The sequence below is a fragment of the Gigantopelta aegis genome, chromosome 14 (assembly GCF_016097555.1).
Source record: "Gigantopelta aegis isolate Gae_Host chromosome 14, Gae_host_genome, whole genome shotgun sequence".
Taxonomy (NCBI): Eukaryota; Metazoa; Mollusca; class Gastropoda; order Neomphalida; family Peltospiridae; genus Gigantopelta; species Gigantopelta aegis.
Genome location: NC_054712.1, coordinates 1,510,860 through 1,533,886, shown reverse-complemented (window position 1 = coordinate 1,533,886; position 23,027 = coordinate 1,510,860). Strand labels below are relative to the sequence as shown.

Genomic DNA, 23,027 nt, shown 5'->3' with positions numbered 1-23,027 from the left:
AGGAACAGACGACAATTTGATGGAAAAGAACGTGAAATTGCCCCATATTGCAAACAGCTGCAGAAAGCCCAGTTTGATTTACCAGTATCAAACGAACATGAAGTAAGAGGAAAAGTTGCAACTCTTCGTCCACTTGATTTGTACTGGTTCTTGCAGTTGAAAACCAAGCCTTTGCCACTTTTTACTGGTTTCTACTCACAGTTTGTTTATGATGATCTCCCAAGGTAGAAGATTTGTTATATGGACCCCATAACTGCTCCTCCAACAAGAAATGATGTTGTTCGTGAAACCATGTTGAGAAGCATGAATGTAGCCATCGAAACTCACCAGGAGTATGGGGTAGTTACCTACGACCTGGCTGTTGCTCTGAAAGCATACTCCATCCAGTCACTGGATGCACCTCTCTTTGATCGACTCCTGATCATGCTTGGAAACTTTCACTTGGAATTGGCCTTGTATGGTGCTTTGGGAACTTACATTAACGAATCGGGTGCTGAATACCTCTTGACAGAATCTGGGATATTGGCTGAGGGGTCACTAATGGGATTCATTCGTGGCAAATATTACAATCGCTGTACCAGAGTCCATGAGATCCTTGCTTTTGTCATGGAGAGAAAGCTCTACGACAACTTCCTATCAACTCTCACCCAGGAAAGGCGAGATGTGCTGAACGGAATGCTTTGTGAAGCTCCTGAGGATGGCAGTGCACTAGAAATGTTTCTTAGGACCCATCATGCTTTCAGAGAGCACATAGAGCAGTATGAGCTATTCTTCAACGATGTCTTGAACGGAAAACTTGGCCCAACTGCTCGGTACTGGTGCATTTACGTCTACATGGTCAACAGGGTCCATAGGGACCTTATGCGAGCTGTGCGAACAAATGATGTAGATGGTTACATTGCAATTTTGCCAGCCGTAATCGACATATTCTTTGGTCTCAATCGTCCAAACTATGCCCGTTGGGGAGTGCTGTTTTTAAGGCAGCTAAAGACAGCAGCACCACAAACCCATATGGTACTGAAGAAAGGGGCATTTTCTGTACGACGGACCTCCAAACACTTTTCAAGGACAGCGGTAGACCTAACACTGGAACAAACCGTCAATAGAGAGGCATCGTTGGAGTTCACAACTCTACTAATGCAATTCGACGATGGTGTATTACGTCAACTCAGCGGGGCATGTCTGTTACAGAATTGCGACGTCTCACAGGACTAGAAACAGAACAGCAACCCGAAACACAGCTTCACCCCAACAGAATTCAGAAAGACAATCGACAGATAAATGCCTTACTGGATGTAGTGACTGAATCATGCGATCCGTTTTTGGCACCTGCGTCAACGTCTGTTTGTCTCCTGAACATTGCAACGGGAAGAGCAGCAGCACCAGAAACCGAAGAATACTTGACAGAAACACTCACTGAAGGTCGCAAGCTTCACGAGAAATTCCACGACGAGTGTGCTGAGGATGCATCAAGATTTATGAAACCAATCCGGAGAAGGAAAGTAAACAATTTTGCCTGTGAAAACACAAAGAAAAAACGTCCCGTTACTTCAAAAGACAAAGTGGCGAATGAGAGTCTAAGGGACGTATTCATACACATGTTAGTGATCATTTCTCAGAAGACCAACTTCGACCTTAAACATGTCATTGCAAGCCCGATAACGGAGTGCCCACTGTCAATCGCACATGCTGATGGGTCACGGATGACAACACTTAAATACAAGCTTCTGGGAAAGCTCGAGTCCATGCACAAGGGATTTGTCCACACACCTCTACCTCGCATCGATTTGACCTTGATAGATGGTGGACTGTTACTCAACTCATTTCTCTCAGCCATTGGAAATATTGTTTCCTATGGAAACTTGGCCAGAAGTATAATTGTCACATGTATGCTCCAATCGTGGAAATGAAATACACGTGTTATTCGATACATATGTACCTTCAAGCTTGAAAGAAAGCGAGAGAAGACTGTGTGGAGCCAATGATCGTCCATTTGTTATTAGTGGTCCGGAGCAAGCACCCAAACAGAGCTGCCAGAAGTTGCTACAAAATGGGATTTTTAAAGATCAGTTGGCAAAGTTTCTTTTCAAAGAATGGCAAGAAGACCACTATGGACCAATTCTAGATAAGAAGACACTTGTAGTATAACATGGAGGTAACTGTTCTCGCTTCATCTTCAGTGACCTCAACTCCAAGATGAACGTTGAGAATCCGGGCCATCTTCAGGGTAAACACGAGGAAGCTGACACTCTCCTTGCTTTCCATGCATCAAATGTAGATGGAAATGTTATGGTCAGAGCATCAGATACGGATGTTTTGGTGATCCTACTTGGAATGATAGGAAGGTGCATGAAAAGTAATATGTCATCAAACTGGATTAACATGGACTGTGGATCAGGTAATAATCAACGATATATTGATGTTAGCTGCATTGCCGCTGCTTTAGAAGCCAAACAAGATGGATTAGCAGCTGCAATGCCCGGGCTCCACGCATTTACAGGATGCAACTATACGGCTGCATTTTACAGAAAAGGAAAAGTGAAGCCACTAGAAATATTAGAAAAGGACGCAGAAGGAACATTCATAGAATTCTTCGACAGTATGACTTCCAGAGAGGAACCAAATCAGATGAAAGCAGAAGAGTTTGTGTGCTCGCTGTATGGTGTGAAGGACGTGAAGGATGTAAATGAGGCCAGATATGCCAAACTACTTCTGATGACTGGAAAAATAAATCAGGTAAGAATTTAGGATGATAGTGGTTCGGGATAAAATGTTCACAGGAACTGCATCTGCCTCACGTTATCGTCGGATGTTTCAGTTTTACTTTCGTCAGAAAGTATAACGACCGGCTGGGTGAACAAAGTAGCTGATTCTTGGATTGCCGTTGGCCGGAGCTTTTCGTGGTTGAGAAAAGACTGTCGATAGAGCTTGCTGGCTCTTCTTTTAAACACCACTGGCACGAGGAAGGTATGCGGGTTATGCAGCGACATTGGTCGGTTGAGGCCGGATCTGTCCATCAACACAGTCGTACGCGGTCATCTCGCACCGTCCACAAAGTTCATATATGAATTATAGACTGACCACCGCTGGCCCATCGCTGTTCCTTTAATGTCAGGAGAATTAGTTCGGAGATTTCTGGACTGACTTCCGCTGGCCATCGTCGTTCCTTTAATGTCAGGAGAAATTAGTTAGCTATCTGTTCCTTTAATGTGAGGGTATTGTGTTACATGGAGGCCCGAGCATGTTACTACTTTCTCTCTGACAATCAATTGGGTTCAACCAGAAAGCAATAACGCTGCCTTTACTTCACGCAGAAAAAGCCAGCACAAAGTCTGGCATGGGGCGTACACATATCTCTTAAACAAACAAACAGACAGACAAATTAACAAACAAATAAACAATCAGACAATCAGACAGACAGAGAGAGAGAGAAAGAAAGAAAATGTTCGACAATCTAAGAAGTGGAGAAGATATATTTAACAGAATACCGAGTACCAGGATGGTGTATTAGATACGATATTGAACTTGATATATGTTTATTAATTAATTAATTAATTAATTAATTTATATTTTCATGTACAGTGATGTGAAAAACGTATTCAGATATGTCATTTTTCAACTATATATTTCATGCATTTTTGCGTTTTGGTCAATTTATTTTGCTGATTTCATTTATCGGCCAATTTCAATGAAATTTTAAAACTAGGAAAACAATTATCTGACGTACTCTTAACAATATTTTTTTTGGTGCATATATATACACATAACGACTTTGTTCTCTAGAATGCAGTCTCCCGGAGTAATATTGTAATTGATGGTAATGTATACGAACTTTGGGCAACGTTCTGCTCTCACGATGTCTATGACTGTCCAATTGCTAGTTTAAGCACACCGGTCTTAAGTTGGGGGAATTACAACGCAACAGTCGAGTTTATCAACTTTGCGCGAACAGTTGATAGTCTGAACCTAGCATAATGGGTTATACGACTAGAATCGAGTTGCATGAGCGGTCAGACAGTAACTGGACAGTCATTGAAGTAACAGTGGAAAGTTGGCCAACTTTGTGCTGACAGTGGGCAGTCTGAACATAGCATAATGGGTTATATGACTAGAATCGAGTTGCATGAGCGGTCAGACAGCAACTGGACAGTCGTCGAAGTAACAGCGGAAAGTTGGCCAACTTTGTGTGACAGTTGGCAGTCTGAACCTAGCATAATGGGTTATACGACTAGAATCGAGTTGCATGAGCGCTCAGACAGTAACTGGACAGTCGTCGAAGTAACAGCGGAAAGTTGGCCAACTTTGTGCTGACAGTTGGCAGTCTGATCCTAGCATAATGGGTTATACGACTAGAATCGAGTTGCATGAGCGATCAGACAGCAACTGGGCAGTCGTCGAAGTAACAGCGGAAAGTTGGCCAACTTTGTGCTGACAGTTGGCAGTCTGAACTTAGCATAATGGGTTATACGACTAGAATCGAGTTGCATGAGCGCTCAGACAGTAACTGGACAGTCGTCGAAGTAACAGCGGAAAGTTGGCGTAGACTCTGAGACTAGCATAACGTGGACCCACTAGCCAAACTGCTGAATGTTTTGGGTCTCTGTTCTTTTTATTTGTTTGCTTTTTCTTTTTTGTTTAAATTGTGGGGGTATTTTTTTGGGGGATAGGGGTGGGGGATTTGTTTTTGGGGGTGGTCGTAGTAGGATGATGTGTATATAGTACGGGGGCCAGGTCGATTTATCTATGTCGGAGAGTCAGGAAGGTTTGAACATTGATTCTTAGGTAAAACATATGTGTAGATTTCAGATCTGAAACTCTTACTTACTTAAACCTGGGGTGCGGTGAACTCGTATGGAAAACTTACTCGTATGGACGAAAAACTCGTATGGAAAACGAACTCGTATGTAAGAAATAACGGTGAACTCGTATGGGGATGTATGGATATGCAGATATACTTTGAATATGTATATTTTTACATGACAATTGTTTTGTATACATGCTTCTTATTTATGTCGCCATCATTAGCGTGTCAACCGCAGTTTGTGCGTCAACGGCAGACACCTATTTTCGTGTTACCCGTGGTCACCTATTTTCGTTCCGTGCATAGGCGTGTGGGCACATATTCCCCGACTGACATGTGACGTCAAGAGCATCCACCCTGTTTGGTTTCGTGTATTTTCATGTAATTCCAAATCAATAGAAAACAAGTATGTTCAATCATGTTTAATTTATTCTGTAACAAGCATCCAATGAATAATAAATAATAAGAAGCAATAATAAACACACTACGCATCACAGACATATTTTAGTGATTTCCCTAGAAATTTGGCAAGGCATGGTACACCAAACACTTTTGGGGCACTTGTTCATTAAAAATACACAAAAATTAATTGAAATAAACATTAATGTAATTTATGTGCTTGCTTTAATAAATGAATGGCAAAATATATAAAAGGCATATTTTAGTAATTAATATTGTACTAGACTATTGATGCATGGTGCACATCACTGGCATACGGGTCCGTTCATCTTTGCGACTTCACGCAGAAGCTGGCTTGGGGACAGATCGCCTTCCGTATAATTGTCCCATAGCGCGAAGTACTTCTTCGCTTTCTTCTTCTGTGCTGGCGTTTGCCGCCGATCCAACTGCCCGTCTGTTAGTAGTCTAGACTGCATGGGCAGCAGGTCGGCCTCCGCATTCAAGAAAGGTATTAAGGTGTATAGCGGCAAATTCTTTCTTCCAGCCTTCTGGTTCAGTCTGTGATGCCATGCCTCCAAGTCGTTGTTGGTCCTTATAGCCTGTCCAAAGACACACCCGTCTTGAAGCCTGTACGTGGTGTTCTTCATCCACGTTGTTTCTATATAACTGCACAGCTTGCCTAGCCCCTCGGTCTCCTGCTTCCCCCTCAACTTGTCAAATGCCGGTCTGACGTGGTCCGCGTGCAGGAATGGCAGCGCCATCAACTTCTTACAAAACTTGTGGGTGGCAACATCCGTATTGTACGCTGGTGCCAGCCCCAGATCTTGGATCTTCCTATATACCGCTTGGTTGAAGTGGAACGTGCACCCCTTCACCGGCACGCCAGGAAAGACGGCTCGAAACCACTTCCATGTTGCCACCTCAAAGTCGGTCGTCATCCGTTCCAATGAGAGGTCTTCTTCAGGAAGGTTCTGGACGGCCTCGAACACCTGAAGAACAACAGTTAAACATATGTTACAGAAATAAAACTTTAAAAAATAGTACATTTGGTAAGCTGTGGTGGTACATGTGTATTATAATACTGATAATACTGTTTTCGATCATAATCACTTATATATATATATATAAAACATTTAGGTGTAAACATGTGTTCTCATATAATACTTCATATTGAAAAAAAAAAAAAAATTAAATTACCGCGATGTAGTCATCTGTCTGACGGCTGGACATCAGCGTGAACAATGGGGGCACCTGCTTTGTCTTTCCCCCCGACGTCAAGAAGGCGTGGATCGACAGCAGCTGTGTGAACGGCTTCGAGACTACCTGGAACGTAGAATCCACAAACCATGCATGTTTTGCGTTTCTCGCTAGCCTGAACTTAAAAACCACTAGCCACATACGTCAGGCTAGAGGGTTTGTCGACCTCTGCATAAAAATTACACACAAGTATTGGATATATGCATTTTCCCTATACGAGTAAGTCTTCCATACGAGTTCACTTGTGGATTTCCATACGAGTTCACTGCATTTCCCCCCATACGAGTAAGTTTTCCATACGAGTTCACCGCAAGCCCTTAAACCTGTACGTTAATTGGGAATTTGCATATTTATAATGGTACGTCAAGATCAATTTGTGTTCGATCTCCTGCTACCCCAAAACAACAGTCCACGGGACTCCAAATTTCACTTATAGGGGAGATTAAACTCTTTAAAAATGTTTTTTGTGACGCTAAACATCCAAACTATCCATTTTGATTTGCTGGATTTTCATAATTGGTCAGTTTGACCTACATTTTCAAGGTCAAATGAAGGTCATTGTTTCTGAATATATAATATGCTGTAAATGACACAAATCATTGGTTTGTTTTAATTCTTTCCAATAATACTGATCAACAATGGTCATATTATGACTTTGGTTTATAGATATATCCATTACACATCTAGTAGGGGTGCTTCCTGATTATAAAATTAGTTCATTTTTATTATTTGTCATCTAATTTAATTTCTATGTTATGGGGCCCCGAACCTGAAGTGCCCCGGGCCCCCAAGGTCTACATCCGGCCCAGGTTATATCTGTCCAGATAAGACATTGAAGGGACTGAGAGAGAGAGAGAGAGAGAGAGAGAGAGAGAGAGAGAGAGAGAGAGAGAGAGAGAGAGAGAGAGAGAGAGAGAGAGAGAGAGAGAGAGAGAGATTGATTATTGCATGAGCGGGAGTGCCATACGGAATTTATGAAACAAATTTGGAAATTTTGTATTGCCCGATCGAAAGCGAGTGGTATAAAACATTTTGCAAACGAGTGTCATTACTTACGTATTGTACTCCCGGGAATGTTATACTTTATTTATTTTACACAAAGTGTGCTTTGTAACAAACAATAAATATGATTGTAATCGCTTTATAATCGAGTGAATCAATGTCTTACTGTAAGATATTTTGAACTGGTCAAAGGCCATGGTATGTGCTTTCTGGTATGTGGGAAAGTGCGTATAAAAGATCTCTTGCTGTTAATAGAAAAATGTAACAGGTTTCCTCTTGCGACTATATGTCAGAATTACCCAATGTAGCGGGTTTCCTCTTGCGACTATATGTCAGAATTACCAAATGCTTGACAAGCAATAGCCAATGATTAATTAATCATTCTACCATGACTTTGGAAAATACTCGATTCTGATTGGCCAGTTAACTTAAATCCTAGGTGATTAATCATAGACAACCACCTAATATTTAATTAGGCCGCTTTAGTCTCGTATGAATACAAAACGGTATTTACAAACATGTCAGCCGAACAAAGGGGCACCTTTGACATCCGTACGCTTCAGGAAGTGTTTGATATAAATCCAGACTGGTTTGAAGAAGAAATGTATGTAAAGTTGCCAAAACAAGACAAGAATGAAAGTAAGTATACAAACTGCAGTTTTAACAAGAAAACAAATGGAAAAATAGCTGTATGATACTGTAGCCTAATTATGGCAGACGATCGAATTTTGTTACAAAATGAAAAAGAAAATGACAGAATATTATGGGTATCAGCTTCAGTTTCCAAGCCTTTGAATATCTCACAAAATATAAGGGCCGGGATGTCTGGATGTTTTTCAAATTGAGGACAGTAATGTTGTGATAAATACTTATTTTGAGAATTAAGACTGCATTAGACGTTGCTGCTCGGTCGACTTTTTGGAGGGGTGTGGGGTGATTTATTAAATTTCAAACAAACGTGTTATTTATTCTTGTTTATGGATTTTCCTTTACATCTGTTACTAAAATAGACAAGATTAAATATTTGTTCCAAGTTCTACGGTCGTATGTATTTATTTATTATGTTTTTATACTGCCAACAGGTGTTGACATTTCAACATTATCCGCCTAAACGAAGTGGAACTATCCTGCCTGTTCACTCCTATTCCCTCCGCGTATTAAAAATAGTTTTAACTTTCAATACGTTTTAATCATGGTAGAATGGAGATAAATATACTCTGATTTCTGACGCGTTCGGTTTTAAATGACATTTAGCGGCGTTAAATCCACGATAACCTACCTCGAACATGAAATCAGAGTATGTTTATCTCCAAAATGTGCTCTAGTGGTGTCGTTAAAAAATTTAACTATTCATTATTGTTCTTATTTAAAGGGACATTCCCGAGTTTGCTACATTGTAAGATGTTTCCGACTAATAAAATATTTCTACGATTAAACTTACATTTAAAATCTATTTTCTTGTTTAGAATATCGGTGTCTGTATATTCAATGTGTTTTTGCCTAAACTGGATTTTGTCTTCAAATAATTTCGTACGTACCAAAAAAATAGTTTTTAGGAAATAAAATGAAATTTAACCTAGTACAAACATTAGAACGATCAGAAACACGTTTAACATACAGCCACTAATATTTTATGCAGAAAAATATATTTGATATGTAATTACAGTCGTCAAAAAGTCTCTGTTAGTCGATAACATCTTAAAGATTGCAGCAAACTCAGGAATGCCCCTTTAAGGATATATCCTAGAACATATTTCTGGCGAATGGCATTTTGTCACCTTTGGGAATTTTGAGATAATTTGATTTTAAAGACAACCCTTCTGTCACCAGTTTTAACAATTTGATTTTAAAAACAACCCTTCTGCCACCAGTTTTAACAATTTGAATTTAAAAACAACCCTTCTGCCACCAATTTTAATGTTAAAATATCTTTGTTTTTGTTTTGTTTAGCTGTTGCATTCACCTCATTGGTAATACAGGGTCCCAGTTATTTGTGTCAGATCAGATATAATATAAATATTGAAATATTGAGTCTTCTGCGGCTTGGATCTGTGTGTATTAATGTGTAGCGACCATTGGTGTATTCAGTTTTCGGGATAACCTTTTTGGTACGGCCATGTTCATGAACAATAACTAAAGTAAATCTTTAACAAACTGTTACCTATGAATGCATTGTTAACGCATACTGGAGAATGGCTTGCTACACTGCAGTTTACACTTGTTCAAGATCTAAGACCCCACACCACCATTTTAAAATATTACGGTTTAGGAAATAGTTTTTCATAAAAAACTTACAAAATTCTGATATGCTTTTTGAAATGTTTGTTTGATGATTACATTGGTTGACCCCTGTTGTATTAAAATAACCCGTTTGTTTCACGTTATTTGTTATATGTAGTACTAACTGATAACAACTGTGTGAATTGTATACCAGTCGTGGTGCACTGGCAGGATGGGGAAATAGCTCAAATCTATTTTCCCTTGTTGTAGCCAGTGTCGTCGACTTTCTGAGGCATATTCGCGTTCACGGGATTCGCCGCGTTTCTGTCAAGAAAACACAAATTTGGTAAATTAAGAAGACTGCAATGTCACGACCTTTCTCTTGTCAGTCTCTTAGGGTTACATACCACCGTTAATTACTCCATGCAACTCAATACAATTTCTATGTCGGAATATATTCTTTGAAAAATACAACACTATCGAGAGGGTCACGTGACTACTAATTTCAGGGAGAGCTCTCAACTGATAAGTACCGTGTAAAAACTCGGAATAGATCGACCTCGTGTTGCTGTTATACAAGTGGCACCATACAATTCACACAGTTGTTATCAGTTAGTACTACATATAACAAATAACGTCAAACAAACGGGTTATTTTAATACAACACTATCGAGAGGGTCATGTATAACAGCAACACGAGGTCGATCTATTCCGAGTTTTTACACGGTACTTATCAGTTGAGAGCTCTCCCTGAAATTAGTAGTCACATGACCCTCTCGATAGTGTTGTATTTTTCAAAGAATATATTCCGACATAGAAATTGTATTGAGTTGCATGGAGTAATTAACGGTGGTATGTAACCCTAAGAGACTGACAAGAGAAAGGTCGTGACATTGCAGTCTTCTTAATTTACCAAATTTGTGTTTTCTTGACAGAAACGCGGCGAATCCCGTGAACGCGAATATGCCTCAGAAAGTCGACGACACTGGCTACAACAAGGGAAAATAGATTTGAGCTATTTCCCCATCCTGCCAGTGCACCACGACTGGTATATGAAATACCGTGGTATGCGCTATCCTGTATATGGAATATAAAATATCCCTTGTTATTAAAGGAAAAAGTAGAGGGTTTCATCTCTGAGACTATATGTCAGAATTACCAAATATTTCAATCCAATGATTAATAAATCAATGTGCTTTAGTGGTGTCGTTAAACAAAACAAACGTTACCTTTGTATTCACCTACTACACACTGCTTTGTTCGGCGCACTTTGAATTTCGTGGTAAGGGTGCGCGCCCCAGCACTCTCCCATTACAGCCATTACACCCGTCTCTCAACCGCCGCAATAACCGTGGGGTAACTACTGCGAAGGTGGCAAATGAGAAACATTTTCACAATTTAAAAACTAGTTTTACCATACAGGTGTTACAGTTACAGGTAAAACAGTTATAACATGTCTGATTACATGGACCAGAATAGACGTTTTCATTCCATGTAGCACAGAAAGGAAATCAATTTAGCAAACCAGCTGGAACAAACTCCCAGTGACACAAGAAAGATCTACGTTTTATCAATAGAGCTTAAACACACAAAGGGATACCATTGACATATGATGTATCTAAATATTTATCAATAAAGATTAAACTACACAAAGAGATGTAACGTTCATTAGATAATACGTAGTATTATGAAATCAATGTGAATTACGTGAAGACCAGATTTCACACATCACGTGGTCGGATGAGAGCAAGAAGTGTGGAACATCTGTACAGGACAGGAAAGTTAGCTTAACGAAATGTCAGCGCATTTTAAAATGAGGCTATTGATTGTCTATCATAGTGGTTTCGAGATGTGATCAGTAGACACACAAACACACACACACACACACAGAGAGAGAGAGAGAGAGAGAGAGAGAGAGAGAGAGAGAGAGAGAGAGAGAGAGAGAGAGAGAGAGAGAGAGAGAGAGAGAGAGAGAGAGAGAGAGAGAGAGAGAAGGAAGAGAGAGCACATTATAATTTAACTGATTTAACACACACTCACACGCAAAGAGGACACCACTGAGTGAAACACTCATTAAAGCTGCATTTTCGTCTCTGCGTAAAGTTCAAAATCTCTGTCAAAATATAACCAGTCTTGGTCAATCTACGTTTGACTTTGGCCAGGTACACATAAACTGTCCTTACAGATCATACAATTACTATGAACATTATTGCTAAATATCTCTGTTAGTCTGTAAAGACTGCCCAAGAGAATCACAGTACCAAGAACTATTCGATCAAAACTCTAGAAGGAGATATACTTTCAAGTGTTCAATGCTATATTTCTATTTAAAACATTAAAATTTAATACAAATTAAAAAAATAAACATTTTCTAAATATATCTCCATTAGTTCTTGAAGACTGCCCCTGAGAAAACCTATACACAATTATCTAATCACAATTCCAGAAGGTAGGCTTCTAAATTTCGGAACAATTCAATCAAAACAGTAGAAGAAGCTAAATTTCAAAGGAAACGTTGAATGACGGACGAACAGAAGTTCAGACGATGGACTAAAGGCTCCGATGACCAACAATCTCACCATGGTTAACGTTGTACTTTGGAAGAGAATGTCACAACCAAATTGTATTAAAATGTTTATTAAAATATTGTGTATATATTTTACTCACAGTGGTGCAGATATTTTTGTGCGCAGTGTAATACCAATGCTCTGTGGTTGTTTTGCGTTGATCCACACGTGCATTACATGCACTATGTGTGCAGTCAGTGCTGTTACTTGATAAAAACAGCATTATCTTGGTAATCTGGCAGTTGGACCCAGAGTTAGCTACAAGCTTTACACGTGTTGGTATGCTGCTGATATGTTATTGTGCAGAGATGTAGGAACGTGGTGTGGACAGCTGGGGTGAGTAATGGTTTTGTAAATATATTATATTTTGGTTAAAATACATTTTAAAATATATAATACATGTGGTCAGAACTGCAACATGTTGTATATTTTGTAATATTTTAAAGATGGTCAAGAGTAGGAAAATGTTGTAATTATTAACAGTACTGTTGTATATTCTTTGGGAATATATTGTACAATATTAATTTCAAATATTGTATATTTGGTCTTTTATTTTGTAAACTAGAATATGAAGTATTATAAATGAATTATTATTACAATGTTTTGGAGAAGAGTTAAGTTGGTGGTTTGGAAATGCGAATGTACCGATTTAGTGTTACGGTTTTGGGGTACCATTTGATTATTGTAATGACGTTAGATTGTGGTTATTTTTGTGGTAACGATGGAGCTAGACTTTGGGGAGCCTATTGAATAGTTTGTGTGCACGGAGAGATTAGTCTGTATAGACTGTTATTGGTGAAATGTTGGAGAACCGTCTTCACTGTTGATGTAAGGGGATGTAAGGGGTCTGTTTTTGTCGACACATAAGGTGCAACGACGGGGTAATAAGTACCATGTTTATGTTGACTTCATTTGTTATAGGTTTTTGTTTGATTAATATGGAAAGCTCGAGGTGACGGACTTCACGAGATGTGAACCACAACTAGCTAGCGTCATGGCAATGACGAAGGACTGGATGGTGTAGGAATCTGAAGTAACCATAGAAGATCCTGTTATCGTTTTTCTTTGAATTTTCCTTTGATGCAGGACCGATTCGCAAAGTGTTCGGACTTTGAAACTGATTTAATTCAAATTTGTCAGTGATTTGACCACTGCCTTTATATATATATATATATATATATATATATATATATATATATATATATATATATAATTATTATATAAAGTAGAATTCATTGATTTAGTGTGTAAACTGAAGACCTTTTAGAAATTAAATATTTATATTATTTTACTACTTGTTGTCATTTTTGTTTTACAATGTTCAGGTAGTGTCTTAACCTTCAGTCACACATTCAGGATTTTTACTGCCGTCCTTGATAGGACCATTCCCGATTAAAATTTGTCAAGTCTGATCAAGATCCTGTGATTCGTGGCGGGAAATTCAAACTTTATTAAAATTTGTAAAAACATTTATTTAATCACGACAACAATCAGATATTGTCCAGGAAGCGTCTCGATTCAGCCGTTTTACAGCCGAATTCTCAATCCGATTCTGATCCGATTTGTATCTTTCGCATAGTAAAAAAACTACCAAATCTGTCCTGACAACGTCCCGATTCTCCCGAATGCGATCCGACAGAGATCAGACAGTGACCCGACAGTGAACCGACGCTGACGGAAGACATCCGTTAGAAAATCGTTAGATCTGGACGCAATCTGGACTCAATCGGCAATGAAACATTTCTCCAGATCATGCCCGTTCATCACGACAGCGTCCCGATCCACAGGACACCGTCCAGACACCGTCCAGACAACACAGGACATTGTTACGATTTTGATCCGATACAGCAGAATCTGTCACGACCAAGTCCTACACACGCGAGGGATACCAGACCGGCACAGAAACGACCGCGCGTTTGTTCATCGCCAACGGTAACAACCGACCCCCCTCACCTATCTGGCGCAGACCCCCATCACTTATCTGGCGCAGACCCCCCTCACGTATTCGCCGCAGACTCCAATCACCCATCCGCCGCAAACGGAGCGATGTCGGCTACATAGGACAGGCTGGAGGGTGAACATGTGATCAAAATTATGACATGGAATGTTCAAAGGAGACTAGCTTTTAAACTTTGCGACAGCGAATTTGTTAATATTATTTCAGGATGTGATTTGCTCTTTTTAAATGAATGTTGGATTGATAACACTGATGATCTCAATGTAAACGAATTTATCTTAGCCGCCCGCATAGTACGATCGAAGTGTAAGGGTGGTGGCTGTGTTTTGTATTACAAAAATTGGTTACATAAATATATATCTATTGTCAAGATATGTGCCGATACATACTGCTGGGTTAAACTTGACAAATCCCTGTTTGTAAATAAATTTCACGTATTTATTTTATGTGTGTACATACCTCCTGAAAATAATGTGTTTTATGTTAAATATGACTGTGACATTTTTGATATGATATACAATGACATTTTGAACTTTCAAACCCAGGGCGAGGTATTGTGTATAGGTGACTTTAACGCGCGCACTGGAGCGGAACCGGATTATATCCCACTGGATCGGCTTGATGATCAAGTGTTGCGTAACATCGGTGAACTGTTTGACTATGTCTCTGACGAGTGTTCAACGCCAAGAGTGTCTCAAGACAAAACTGTAAATAACTTTGGTCGTAACTTGTTACGCTTGTGTAAAGCTACTGGTATCCGTATTGTGAATGGCAGATCACCTGGTGATAATATTGGTCGTTTTACTTTTTATCATAGAAATGGATCAAGCTGTATTGACTACGCTATATGCTCCAACGACATACTTCATATCGTTAGCGACTTTACAGTGTGCGATTTTAATGTTTTTTTCTGACCACGCGCCCTGTTTGATCGAGGTTGTTTGCTCATTGAAATTTTTTAACAAAGTTGTAGTTAATAAAGGTAATCCTTTATATATGACTTTAACTATCTGGAATGAGGAATGCAAGGTTGATATTTTAAACAGTTTAAGCGGAAAGTCCGAACAATTACAGATTCTCTTTCAAAATATTTGTCCCACCAAAGAAAGTATTGATAATCATCACTGATTTAACTCATCTGATAAATGACTCGACCAAACAATACTGTTCCCACACTGTTAAATGTAAAACTGTTGGAGGTCATTGTCTAAAATCAGTCCGTGACAAACCATGGTTTGATGATAAGTGCCGTGAGTTATATCGCAGTTACAAGGAGGCTCTATATTTGTTTAACAAGCATTCTTCATTCGAGAACAGGTATAATTTAGCTGTAAAAAAGAAAACATATAAACAGCATATAGGTAAAGCAAAACGAATGTATTTATATCAGGAAGGTAACCTGTTGCATTATTTGAAAAAACATAACCCAAAGCAATTCTTCAAGCGTTTTAAGAACAAACGTAAGCAAGTTAATACGTCATTAACAATCAACGATTTTTTTATACATTTTAAAAATTTAACAAACACCGATCATGTTGAACAGGTTAATATTACCCAAATGATAGATGAATTTGACGATACCTCAGTTAATACCCATAATGAAAGTGTTTTTGAAGAATTGGATAAAATAATAACACCTGCTGAGATTGAACATGTTATTTCAAATCTTAAACGAGACAAAACCCCTGGCCATGATCTTCTGTTAACTGAATATTTCATAGAATTTAAAGACATTTTATTACCCGTTTTAAGCAAGCTATTCAATAGCATTATTGATTGTGGTTATTTCCCCAATTCTTGGTCAAACGGGGTCATTCTACCCTTATACAAAAAGAACGACCCTAACGATGTAGGCAACTATAGAGGTATAACTTTATTAAGTGTTATATCCAAAATATTAACTTCCCTTATTAACAATAGACTTCTACAATGGAGCAGTAATCACAATATTATATCTGATGCCCAGTTCGGATTTAAGCCTGGCTATGGAACTTGTGATGCAATTTTTTCCATACATAGTCTGCTATCATCCACTTTAGCGCATAAAAAACGTTTATATTGTTGTTTCATTGATTACAAAAAGGCCTTTGATAGTATTAATAGAAATAGTCTTTGGTATAAACTAATCGGATACGGTGTCACAGGAAAACTATTAACTATAATTAGATCAATGTATAATGATGTTAAATCATGTGTTAAGCACCACGGGTCCTTCTCTGATTCTTTTTCAACTAGTGTGGGTTTAATGCAGGGAGACGCACTATCGCCTATGCTCTTTTCTCTTTTTGTCAACGATATTGAACTTGACCTGTTAAACCACTGCAATAACTCTTACGAATTGAAATATTTGAACTTATTATTGCTAATGTATGCTGATGACACAGTTATTTTTTCAGAAAGTATAGAAGGCTTGCAAGAAATGTTAAATTGTCTAAATATATATTGTTATAAGTGGAATTTATTATGTATTAATACCGATAAGACCAAGGTTCTTATATTTCGTAACGGAGGTATTATACGAGATAATGAAAAGTGGTATCTAGGGGATAACGAATTGGAAATAGTAAATGAATTCATTTATCTGGGATTGGTATTAAAATTCAATGGAAAGTTTGTTGAGACACAAAAATGCATTGCTAATCAAGGTCGCAAAGCTTTATTTGGTTTGCTGAGAAAATTTAATGATTGTAACCTTAATGTAGAAACTAAGTTATATTTGTTTGATACTTATGTTAGCAGCATATTAAGCTATTGCTGCGAGATTTGGGGATACCATAGCGCTACAGATATTGAAAAGGTACACATCGATTTCTGCAAAAGAATACTTGGTGTAAGTAAAAAATGTACTAATATGATGGTATTCGCAGAACTTGGTCGCTTTCCTTTAACCACTTCTCGAAAATTCAGAATTATTAAATATTGGCTGAAAATATTAAATACTAACAACTGTATTTTAAAGAGCTGCTACGAATTATTATTAGATGATATCAATCTCCCTAGATTTAATTGGGCAAATTCTGTGAAAAATATTCTACTAGAAGTAGGCCTTCCTCACATATGGGATAGCCAACAGGTCGAAAATAAAACTTCTTTCTTATTCACAGTTAAACAACGTTTAGAGGATCACTTCATCCAGGATTGTAACAGAATAATTGATTCGTCATCTAAAGGATTCTTATATCAACATCTAAATCCTACTCATAATGTCAAGAACTATCTAAAAAAACGCCTTGAATTTGTATACAGCAAACTGATTACCAAAATACGATTATCTGACCATTGCCTTTGTATTGAAGTCGGGAGACGCCAAAATACCCCAAGAGAAAACAGATTATGTACACTATGTGATAATGAAACAATCGAAGACGAATTCCATTTTATTCTGAGTTGCCCTTTTTACCATGATCTAAGAATAAATTAAATAAAGAAATACTTCTACGTCAGACCTTCCGTGTTTAAGTTAATCAAACTATTGAACTCGGAAAATATAAAAACTTTAAACAATCTTGGAAAATATTTATACAAGGCTTTTCTAAGAAGGGAAATGTTCATTAAAAATTAATATATTATGTTTACCCTCCTATTGACATTTTATATACTCTATTCATGTAATTTTGATTGTTAAATATCACACTATGTATATATGCACAACTGTTACTATGATAATAATATTGATGTTTATGTCGCGCCTATAGCCAGGATGGCTTTGGATAATAAAGATGTAAAGATGTAAAGATGTAATCCGACTAGACAAAATCGGCTGAGTTTTCCGAATGTTACGGGACGCACCTAACTGTCGGGAGTGCTTGGCCAACCTCTCCGGACCATTCCCGATCCGTAGGACTCTTGTTACGAACGTATACGACATTCCAGATCATTGAGGATAGTAATCCGACTTTTTCACTTTTCGTGTCGTAGCGCTGTCTGATCTCAAGTTGTTTTATTCCCTGATGGGCTTGGGAGAGGAGTTTGAGAACAATAGTTAACATGCAAGGCAAGTAATGTGCGTTAGTACAGTGTAAGCTGAAAGAAACAATTACAAGTTACCAGCCTATTATTTGACATAACCTGGCTAAGGATAAAATAAAACATTAGTTACACAATAAGCTGACAGCAGGCAAGCTGTAAACAAAAACATACATTAATTACAAAAGCTGATAGCAGGCAATATCTGCAAATAAAACATTAAATACAAATCCTAACTAAAACAAATACCACATACTTCCACATTATATCCAATTAAGGTTCAAGCACGCTGTCATGGGCACACACCTAAGCTCTCTGGGCTATATGTCCAGGACAGTGGGTTAGATGTTAATTGTTAATGTTTAGTGAGAGTGTGTGTAGTGGTCTTACACCTACCCATTGAGTCATTAAAACTCATTCTGGGTGGGAGCCGGTACCGGGCTGCGAACCCTGTACCTACAAGCCTTATGTCCGATGTCTTAACCACAACACCACAGAGGACGGTACAACTCTTTTGGTAGCACTAAACCAAATAACTTCCGGCTGGGTCACTACAGTAGGGTATACATAAAATAGTCAGGAATATTGGTGGCTGCCAATGGTTTCGATGGTCCATTTTGAAGGATGTGAAATTCCCGCACTTGGTAACCGGAAGACACCCACACTCTGCATACAGGATTTCCCTCCAACAGTGATGTGCAGGATATTAAGTCATTACTTCATACAGGTGCAGTCATGTTGAATTTTCCTTTCTCAGGCATTGTATTTTTTTTTAATACTGATATTTCTTTGATGGGCCTATTAAGGTCTTCTTAATCTAGGGGTCGGTCAAGTACATGTTTCAATGGAATAAGTATAAGGAGCTGAGGTACTCTGAATATCCATGTTGTCTCTACATGACGGTAAATAGCTTCAGGAGTATTACTTTTAAATTATTATTTTTTCAAATATGACATATTGCATTTGTACAAAAACTGTACACAATACATGTGCCTTGTGAGGTGTACATTATATTGGGTTGCACTGTAGGAACAACCATTTCAGTGAGGTTGTCAGTTTGTCAGACACCAGATCCTGGTTGTCATAAAAAGACACGATTCGCCACCTTTTCAAAAATATATGCTATCAGTATAGGTAGCACTAAACCAAATAATTTCTGGTTGGTTATAAAAAAAAAAAAAAAAAATTCATCTGGGCTTAAAATGCAATTTTATTTCGTCTAGTACCACTGTCAAATAGCCTTGTGCTTGAAACATGTATGGGGTACCTGTGTAAAAGAAAGTACTCAAATTTTGTGCAGAACTAGGGGTGTTGTAAAAACATCTGGTTATATCGAAAATGAGCCTTGGAAGGTACAATTTTCTTAGTTAATACTTTGAGGTAGGGATTTTAGTACTGATAATTATGGGTCATAGTTTGATATACTGCATATAGTGTTTTTAAACACAAATGTTAACATGGTCGTCTATGGGATTTTATTTGGTATAGTACTACCTATAGCACATTCAGTGCATAATAAAAGATTGTGATTTTTGTCATTTAATTAAATTAAGCTATACTATTTGATTACTTAGCCGTCACTCGACCATGCAAGTTCACAATGACCTTGACCTTGACAACAATTACTGTGCATAGCTCTCAAATTCATACTATACAGATTTGAATATATTTTTCATTGACAGTATTTTGACTTGCCATATACAACTGCTCTTAAATATGGTAATATATCTAGGCAACCTGAACTTAGATTTTAATAGCAATTTATTTGTATATTAAAAATAGCATGTGCTAATAGTAGGTTAATGTCTTTAATTTCCATAAACATAGTTAATGTTTCATGTATTTAGTTCTGAAATCTTAATTTTTTAAAGACCTTGAGTTTTATTTCCTTTTGATATATTTATAAGGTGCTAAGTCATAATTTCGACAAATTTGTAGTTTTATGAAGAAAAAAAAAATCAAGAAAAACTTGACCAAAGCAATAATTAAATTTTTGATCACTATTGTGCCTTGTTTTCATTTATACATAACAATAAGTTTGTTGAACATCTTTAGGTTTTCAGATCAAATCGTTTTTTAAAAATAGTATTTAGTTTGCTCCCATAAAAATAGATATTCGGGTAATTATGTTATTTAAAAACAGATTTGTTTTAAAGTAATGAATCGAAAATAAATATGTGAAAGCTGCATGATAATTCCAGATATCACAAATATTTAAAACATCCAACTACAGAAGGCTATACATAAAATATAGTGATGAATTATGGTGGCTGCCAATGGTTTTGTTGATCCATTTTGAAAATCCGTATAGCTCATTGATTTGAAATTCCCACACCAGGTAACTTGAAGACGCCCACACTCAGCATACAGGACCCCCCCCCCCCCCCCCCCCCCCCCAACGGTGATGTGCAGGACATAACATTTATTATTGTTTTTAGGAGTTAGAGATGTATGGTTTAATCAGCAAGTTAACACGCGCCTGCCAGATCACTGTATTCAGGAGTTAGAGATGTATGGTTTAAGCAGCAAGTTGACACGCCTGCCAGATCACTGTATTCAGGAGTTAGAGATGTATGGTTTAATCAGCAAGTTAACACGCGCCTGCCAGATCACTGTATTCAGGAGTTAGAGATGTATGGTTTAATCAGCAAGTTAACACGCCAGCCAGATCACTGTATTCAGGATGATTTAATCAGCAAGTTAACACGCCTGCCAGATCACTGTATTCAGGAGTTAGAGATGTATGGTTTAATCAGCAAGTTAACACGTCTGCCAGATCACTGTATTCAGGAGTAAGAGATGTATGGTTTAATCAGCAAGTTAACACGCGCCTGCCAGATCACTGTATTGAGGAGTAAGAAAATGTAATCCTCGGCAGTTCTTTAGTTTATTTAAAAAGCGCAAACGTGAACCGAAAACAGATTTATCTCTGGATGATTTTTTAAAACATTTTAAAGATTTAGCCAGTAACACAGACGACCCTCCAGATGCTGCAGAAGAACACGACGAGGGCACTTACGCAGAGCTCGACTGCCCAATCACTGAAGAAGAGGTTCACACAGTAATACGACATTTAAAATCACGAAAATCACCAGGAAAAGACCATTTACTTAATGAATATTTTATTACGTTCCAAGATGTATTTGTTCCTTTTTTGACCCGAATTTTTAATGTTATATTTGATAGTGGGATATTTCCTTCAAGTTGGTCGGAAGGTATTGTAATTCCTCTATATACGAAAGGTAACGTAAATGATACAAATAATTACAGAGGTATTACACTTGTCAGCTCTCTGGAAAAAGTTTTCACTGCAATTTTAAATAATAGATTGTTAAAGTGGTCAGACGAAAACGATGTTATTACAGATGCCCAGTTTGGTTTTAAACCAGGCTACGGCACAACTGATGCGATTTTTGCACTCCATGCTGTTATTATGAAAATGTTGGCGAGTAAAAAGAAATTGTATTGCTGTTTTGTAGACTATAGAAAAGCGTTTGATAGTGTAAATCGATGTAAATTATTATTTAAATTAGCATGTTCCGGTATTACCGGCAAACTCTATAATATTATAAAATCGATGTATGACGGTTTGAAGACATGTATTAAGTATAAGTCTCAGTTTTCAGACTATTTTAATTGTAATACTGGAATAATGCAAGGTGAAGCGTTATCACCATTTTTGTTTTTTATGTATATTAATGATTTTGAAAATGAGCTAATTAGTGGCTTATGTGAGCCAATGTATTTACACGATATTTCGTTGTTTCTTGTAATATATGCTGATGACACTGTTCTTTTATCAGAGACAGTAGAAGGTCTTCAGAAGATGCTTGATGTGCTCTATGCATATAGTACAAAATGGAACATCAGTGTTAATATAGATAAAACAAAAATTGTTGTATTCAGAAATAGAGGTAAAATAACTGTTAAAGAATCATGGATATATAACGATGACCTAATTGAAATTGTTGATTGTTTTAATTACCTTGGATTGACATTGAATTTTAATGGAAAGTTTACTATATCACAAAGGGTAATTGCTTCACAGGGCAGAAAATGTATGAATCACATTTCAAGAATATGTAATAATCTATGCCTTAATAAGGACACGAAGTTGCACGTTTTCGATACCTATGTTTCTAGTGTTTTAAATTATGGATGCGAAATATGGGGTTTTCATCCTGCTCATGATATTGAACATGTACATATGGATTTTTCTAAACGAATTTTGAATGTCAAGAAATGCACCACAAATGTAGTTGTTTTGACAGAACTTGGAAGAGTTCCTTTAAGTATTATGAGAAAAATTAGAATAGTTAAATATTGGTTGAAATTACTACAAACCAGAAATTGTATCTTAAAATCGTTATATGAAGATATGTTAGAACACATGAATCCCTCTAATCGACTATACCAGGTAAGATATTTACTACTATCAATAGGTTTCGGAGATATTTGGTGTAGTCAGCATGTAGATAAGCATGTAGATAGTGCTAACTCATTTTTAAACTGTTTAGAAATACGTCTAACGGACCAGTTTATTCAAGAGAAAGATGCTACAATAGACAAATCTCCAAAATGTACATTATATAAACTGCTGATAGACACTTTTTGTTTGCAATATTATCTTAGAATATCAATTCCTGAATGTTATGCCACGCTTATTACAAAATTTCGTGTATCTTCCCATCAATTGCTCATTGAACAAGGAAGATATTATGGTATAGAAAGATCGGAAAGAAAATGTAAATTGTGCAATAAGGACGATATAGAAGACGAATATCATTTTATTCTGATATGTCCATTGTATACAGGTTTACGAATTACTTACATAAAAAAAAATTATTGGTTCAAACCA

The 23,027-nt window shown here is 37.4% G+C and overlaps 1 protein-coding gene across 2 annotated transcripts; it reads right to left on the bottom strand.

Annotated features, from left to right (window-relative positions):
- Positions 1-5,380: 5,380 nt before the first annotated feature.
- On the bottom strand, positions 5,381-11,021 carry LOC121388117. 2 transcript variants are annotated; one of them, XM_041519339.1, is made up of 3 exons: positions 10,909-11,021; positions 6,398-6,523; positions 5,381-6,189 (listed from the first exon to the last, which is right to left on the bottom strand). In XM_041519339.1, the coding sequence occupies exons 2-3, from the start codon at positions 6,428-6,430 to the stop codon at positions 5,506-5,508; spliced, it is 717 nt and encodes a 238-aa protein (XP_041375273.1). In that variant the 5' UTR covers positions 6,431-6,523; positions 10,909-11,021; the 3' UTR covers positions 5,381-5,505. The 2 variants fall into 2 exon arrangements, with proteins under 2 accessions (XP_041375273.1, XP_041375272.1); XM_041519338.1 differs by lacking the exon at positions 10,909-11,021 and having other exon boundaries at positions 6,398-6,619.
- Positions 11,022-23,027: the final 12,006 nt, after the last annotated feature.

What these genes read in the sequence shown, in the direction of transcription:
- LOC121388117 (XM_041519338.1), bottom strand. Translation starts at nt 6,598, where the DNA reads ATGTGGCTAGTGGTTTTTAAGTTCAGGCTAGCGAGAAACGCAAAACAT. An exon ending in AGACAGATGACTACATCGCG is followed by an intron (nt 6,190 to 6,397) that starts GTAATTTAATTT and finishes GTTGTTCTTCAG; the next exon opens with GTGTTCGAGGCCGTCCAGAA.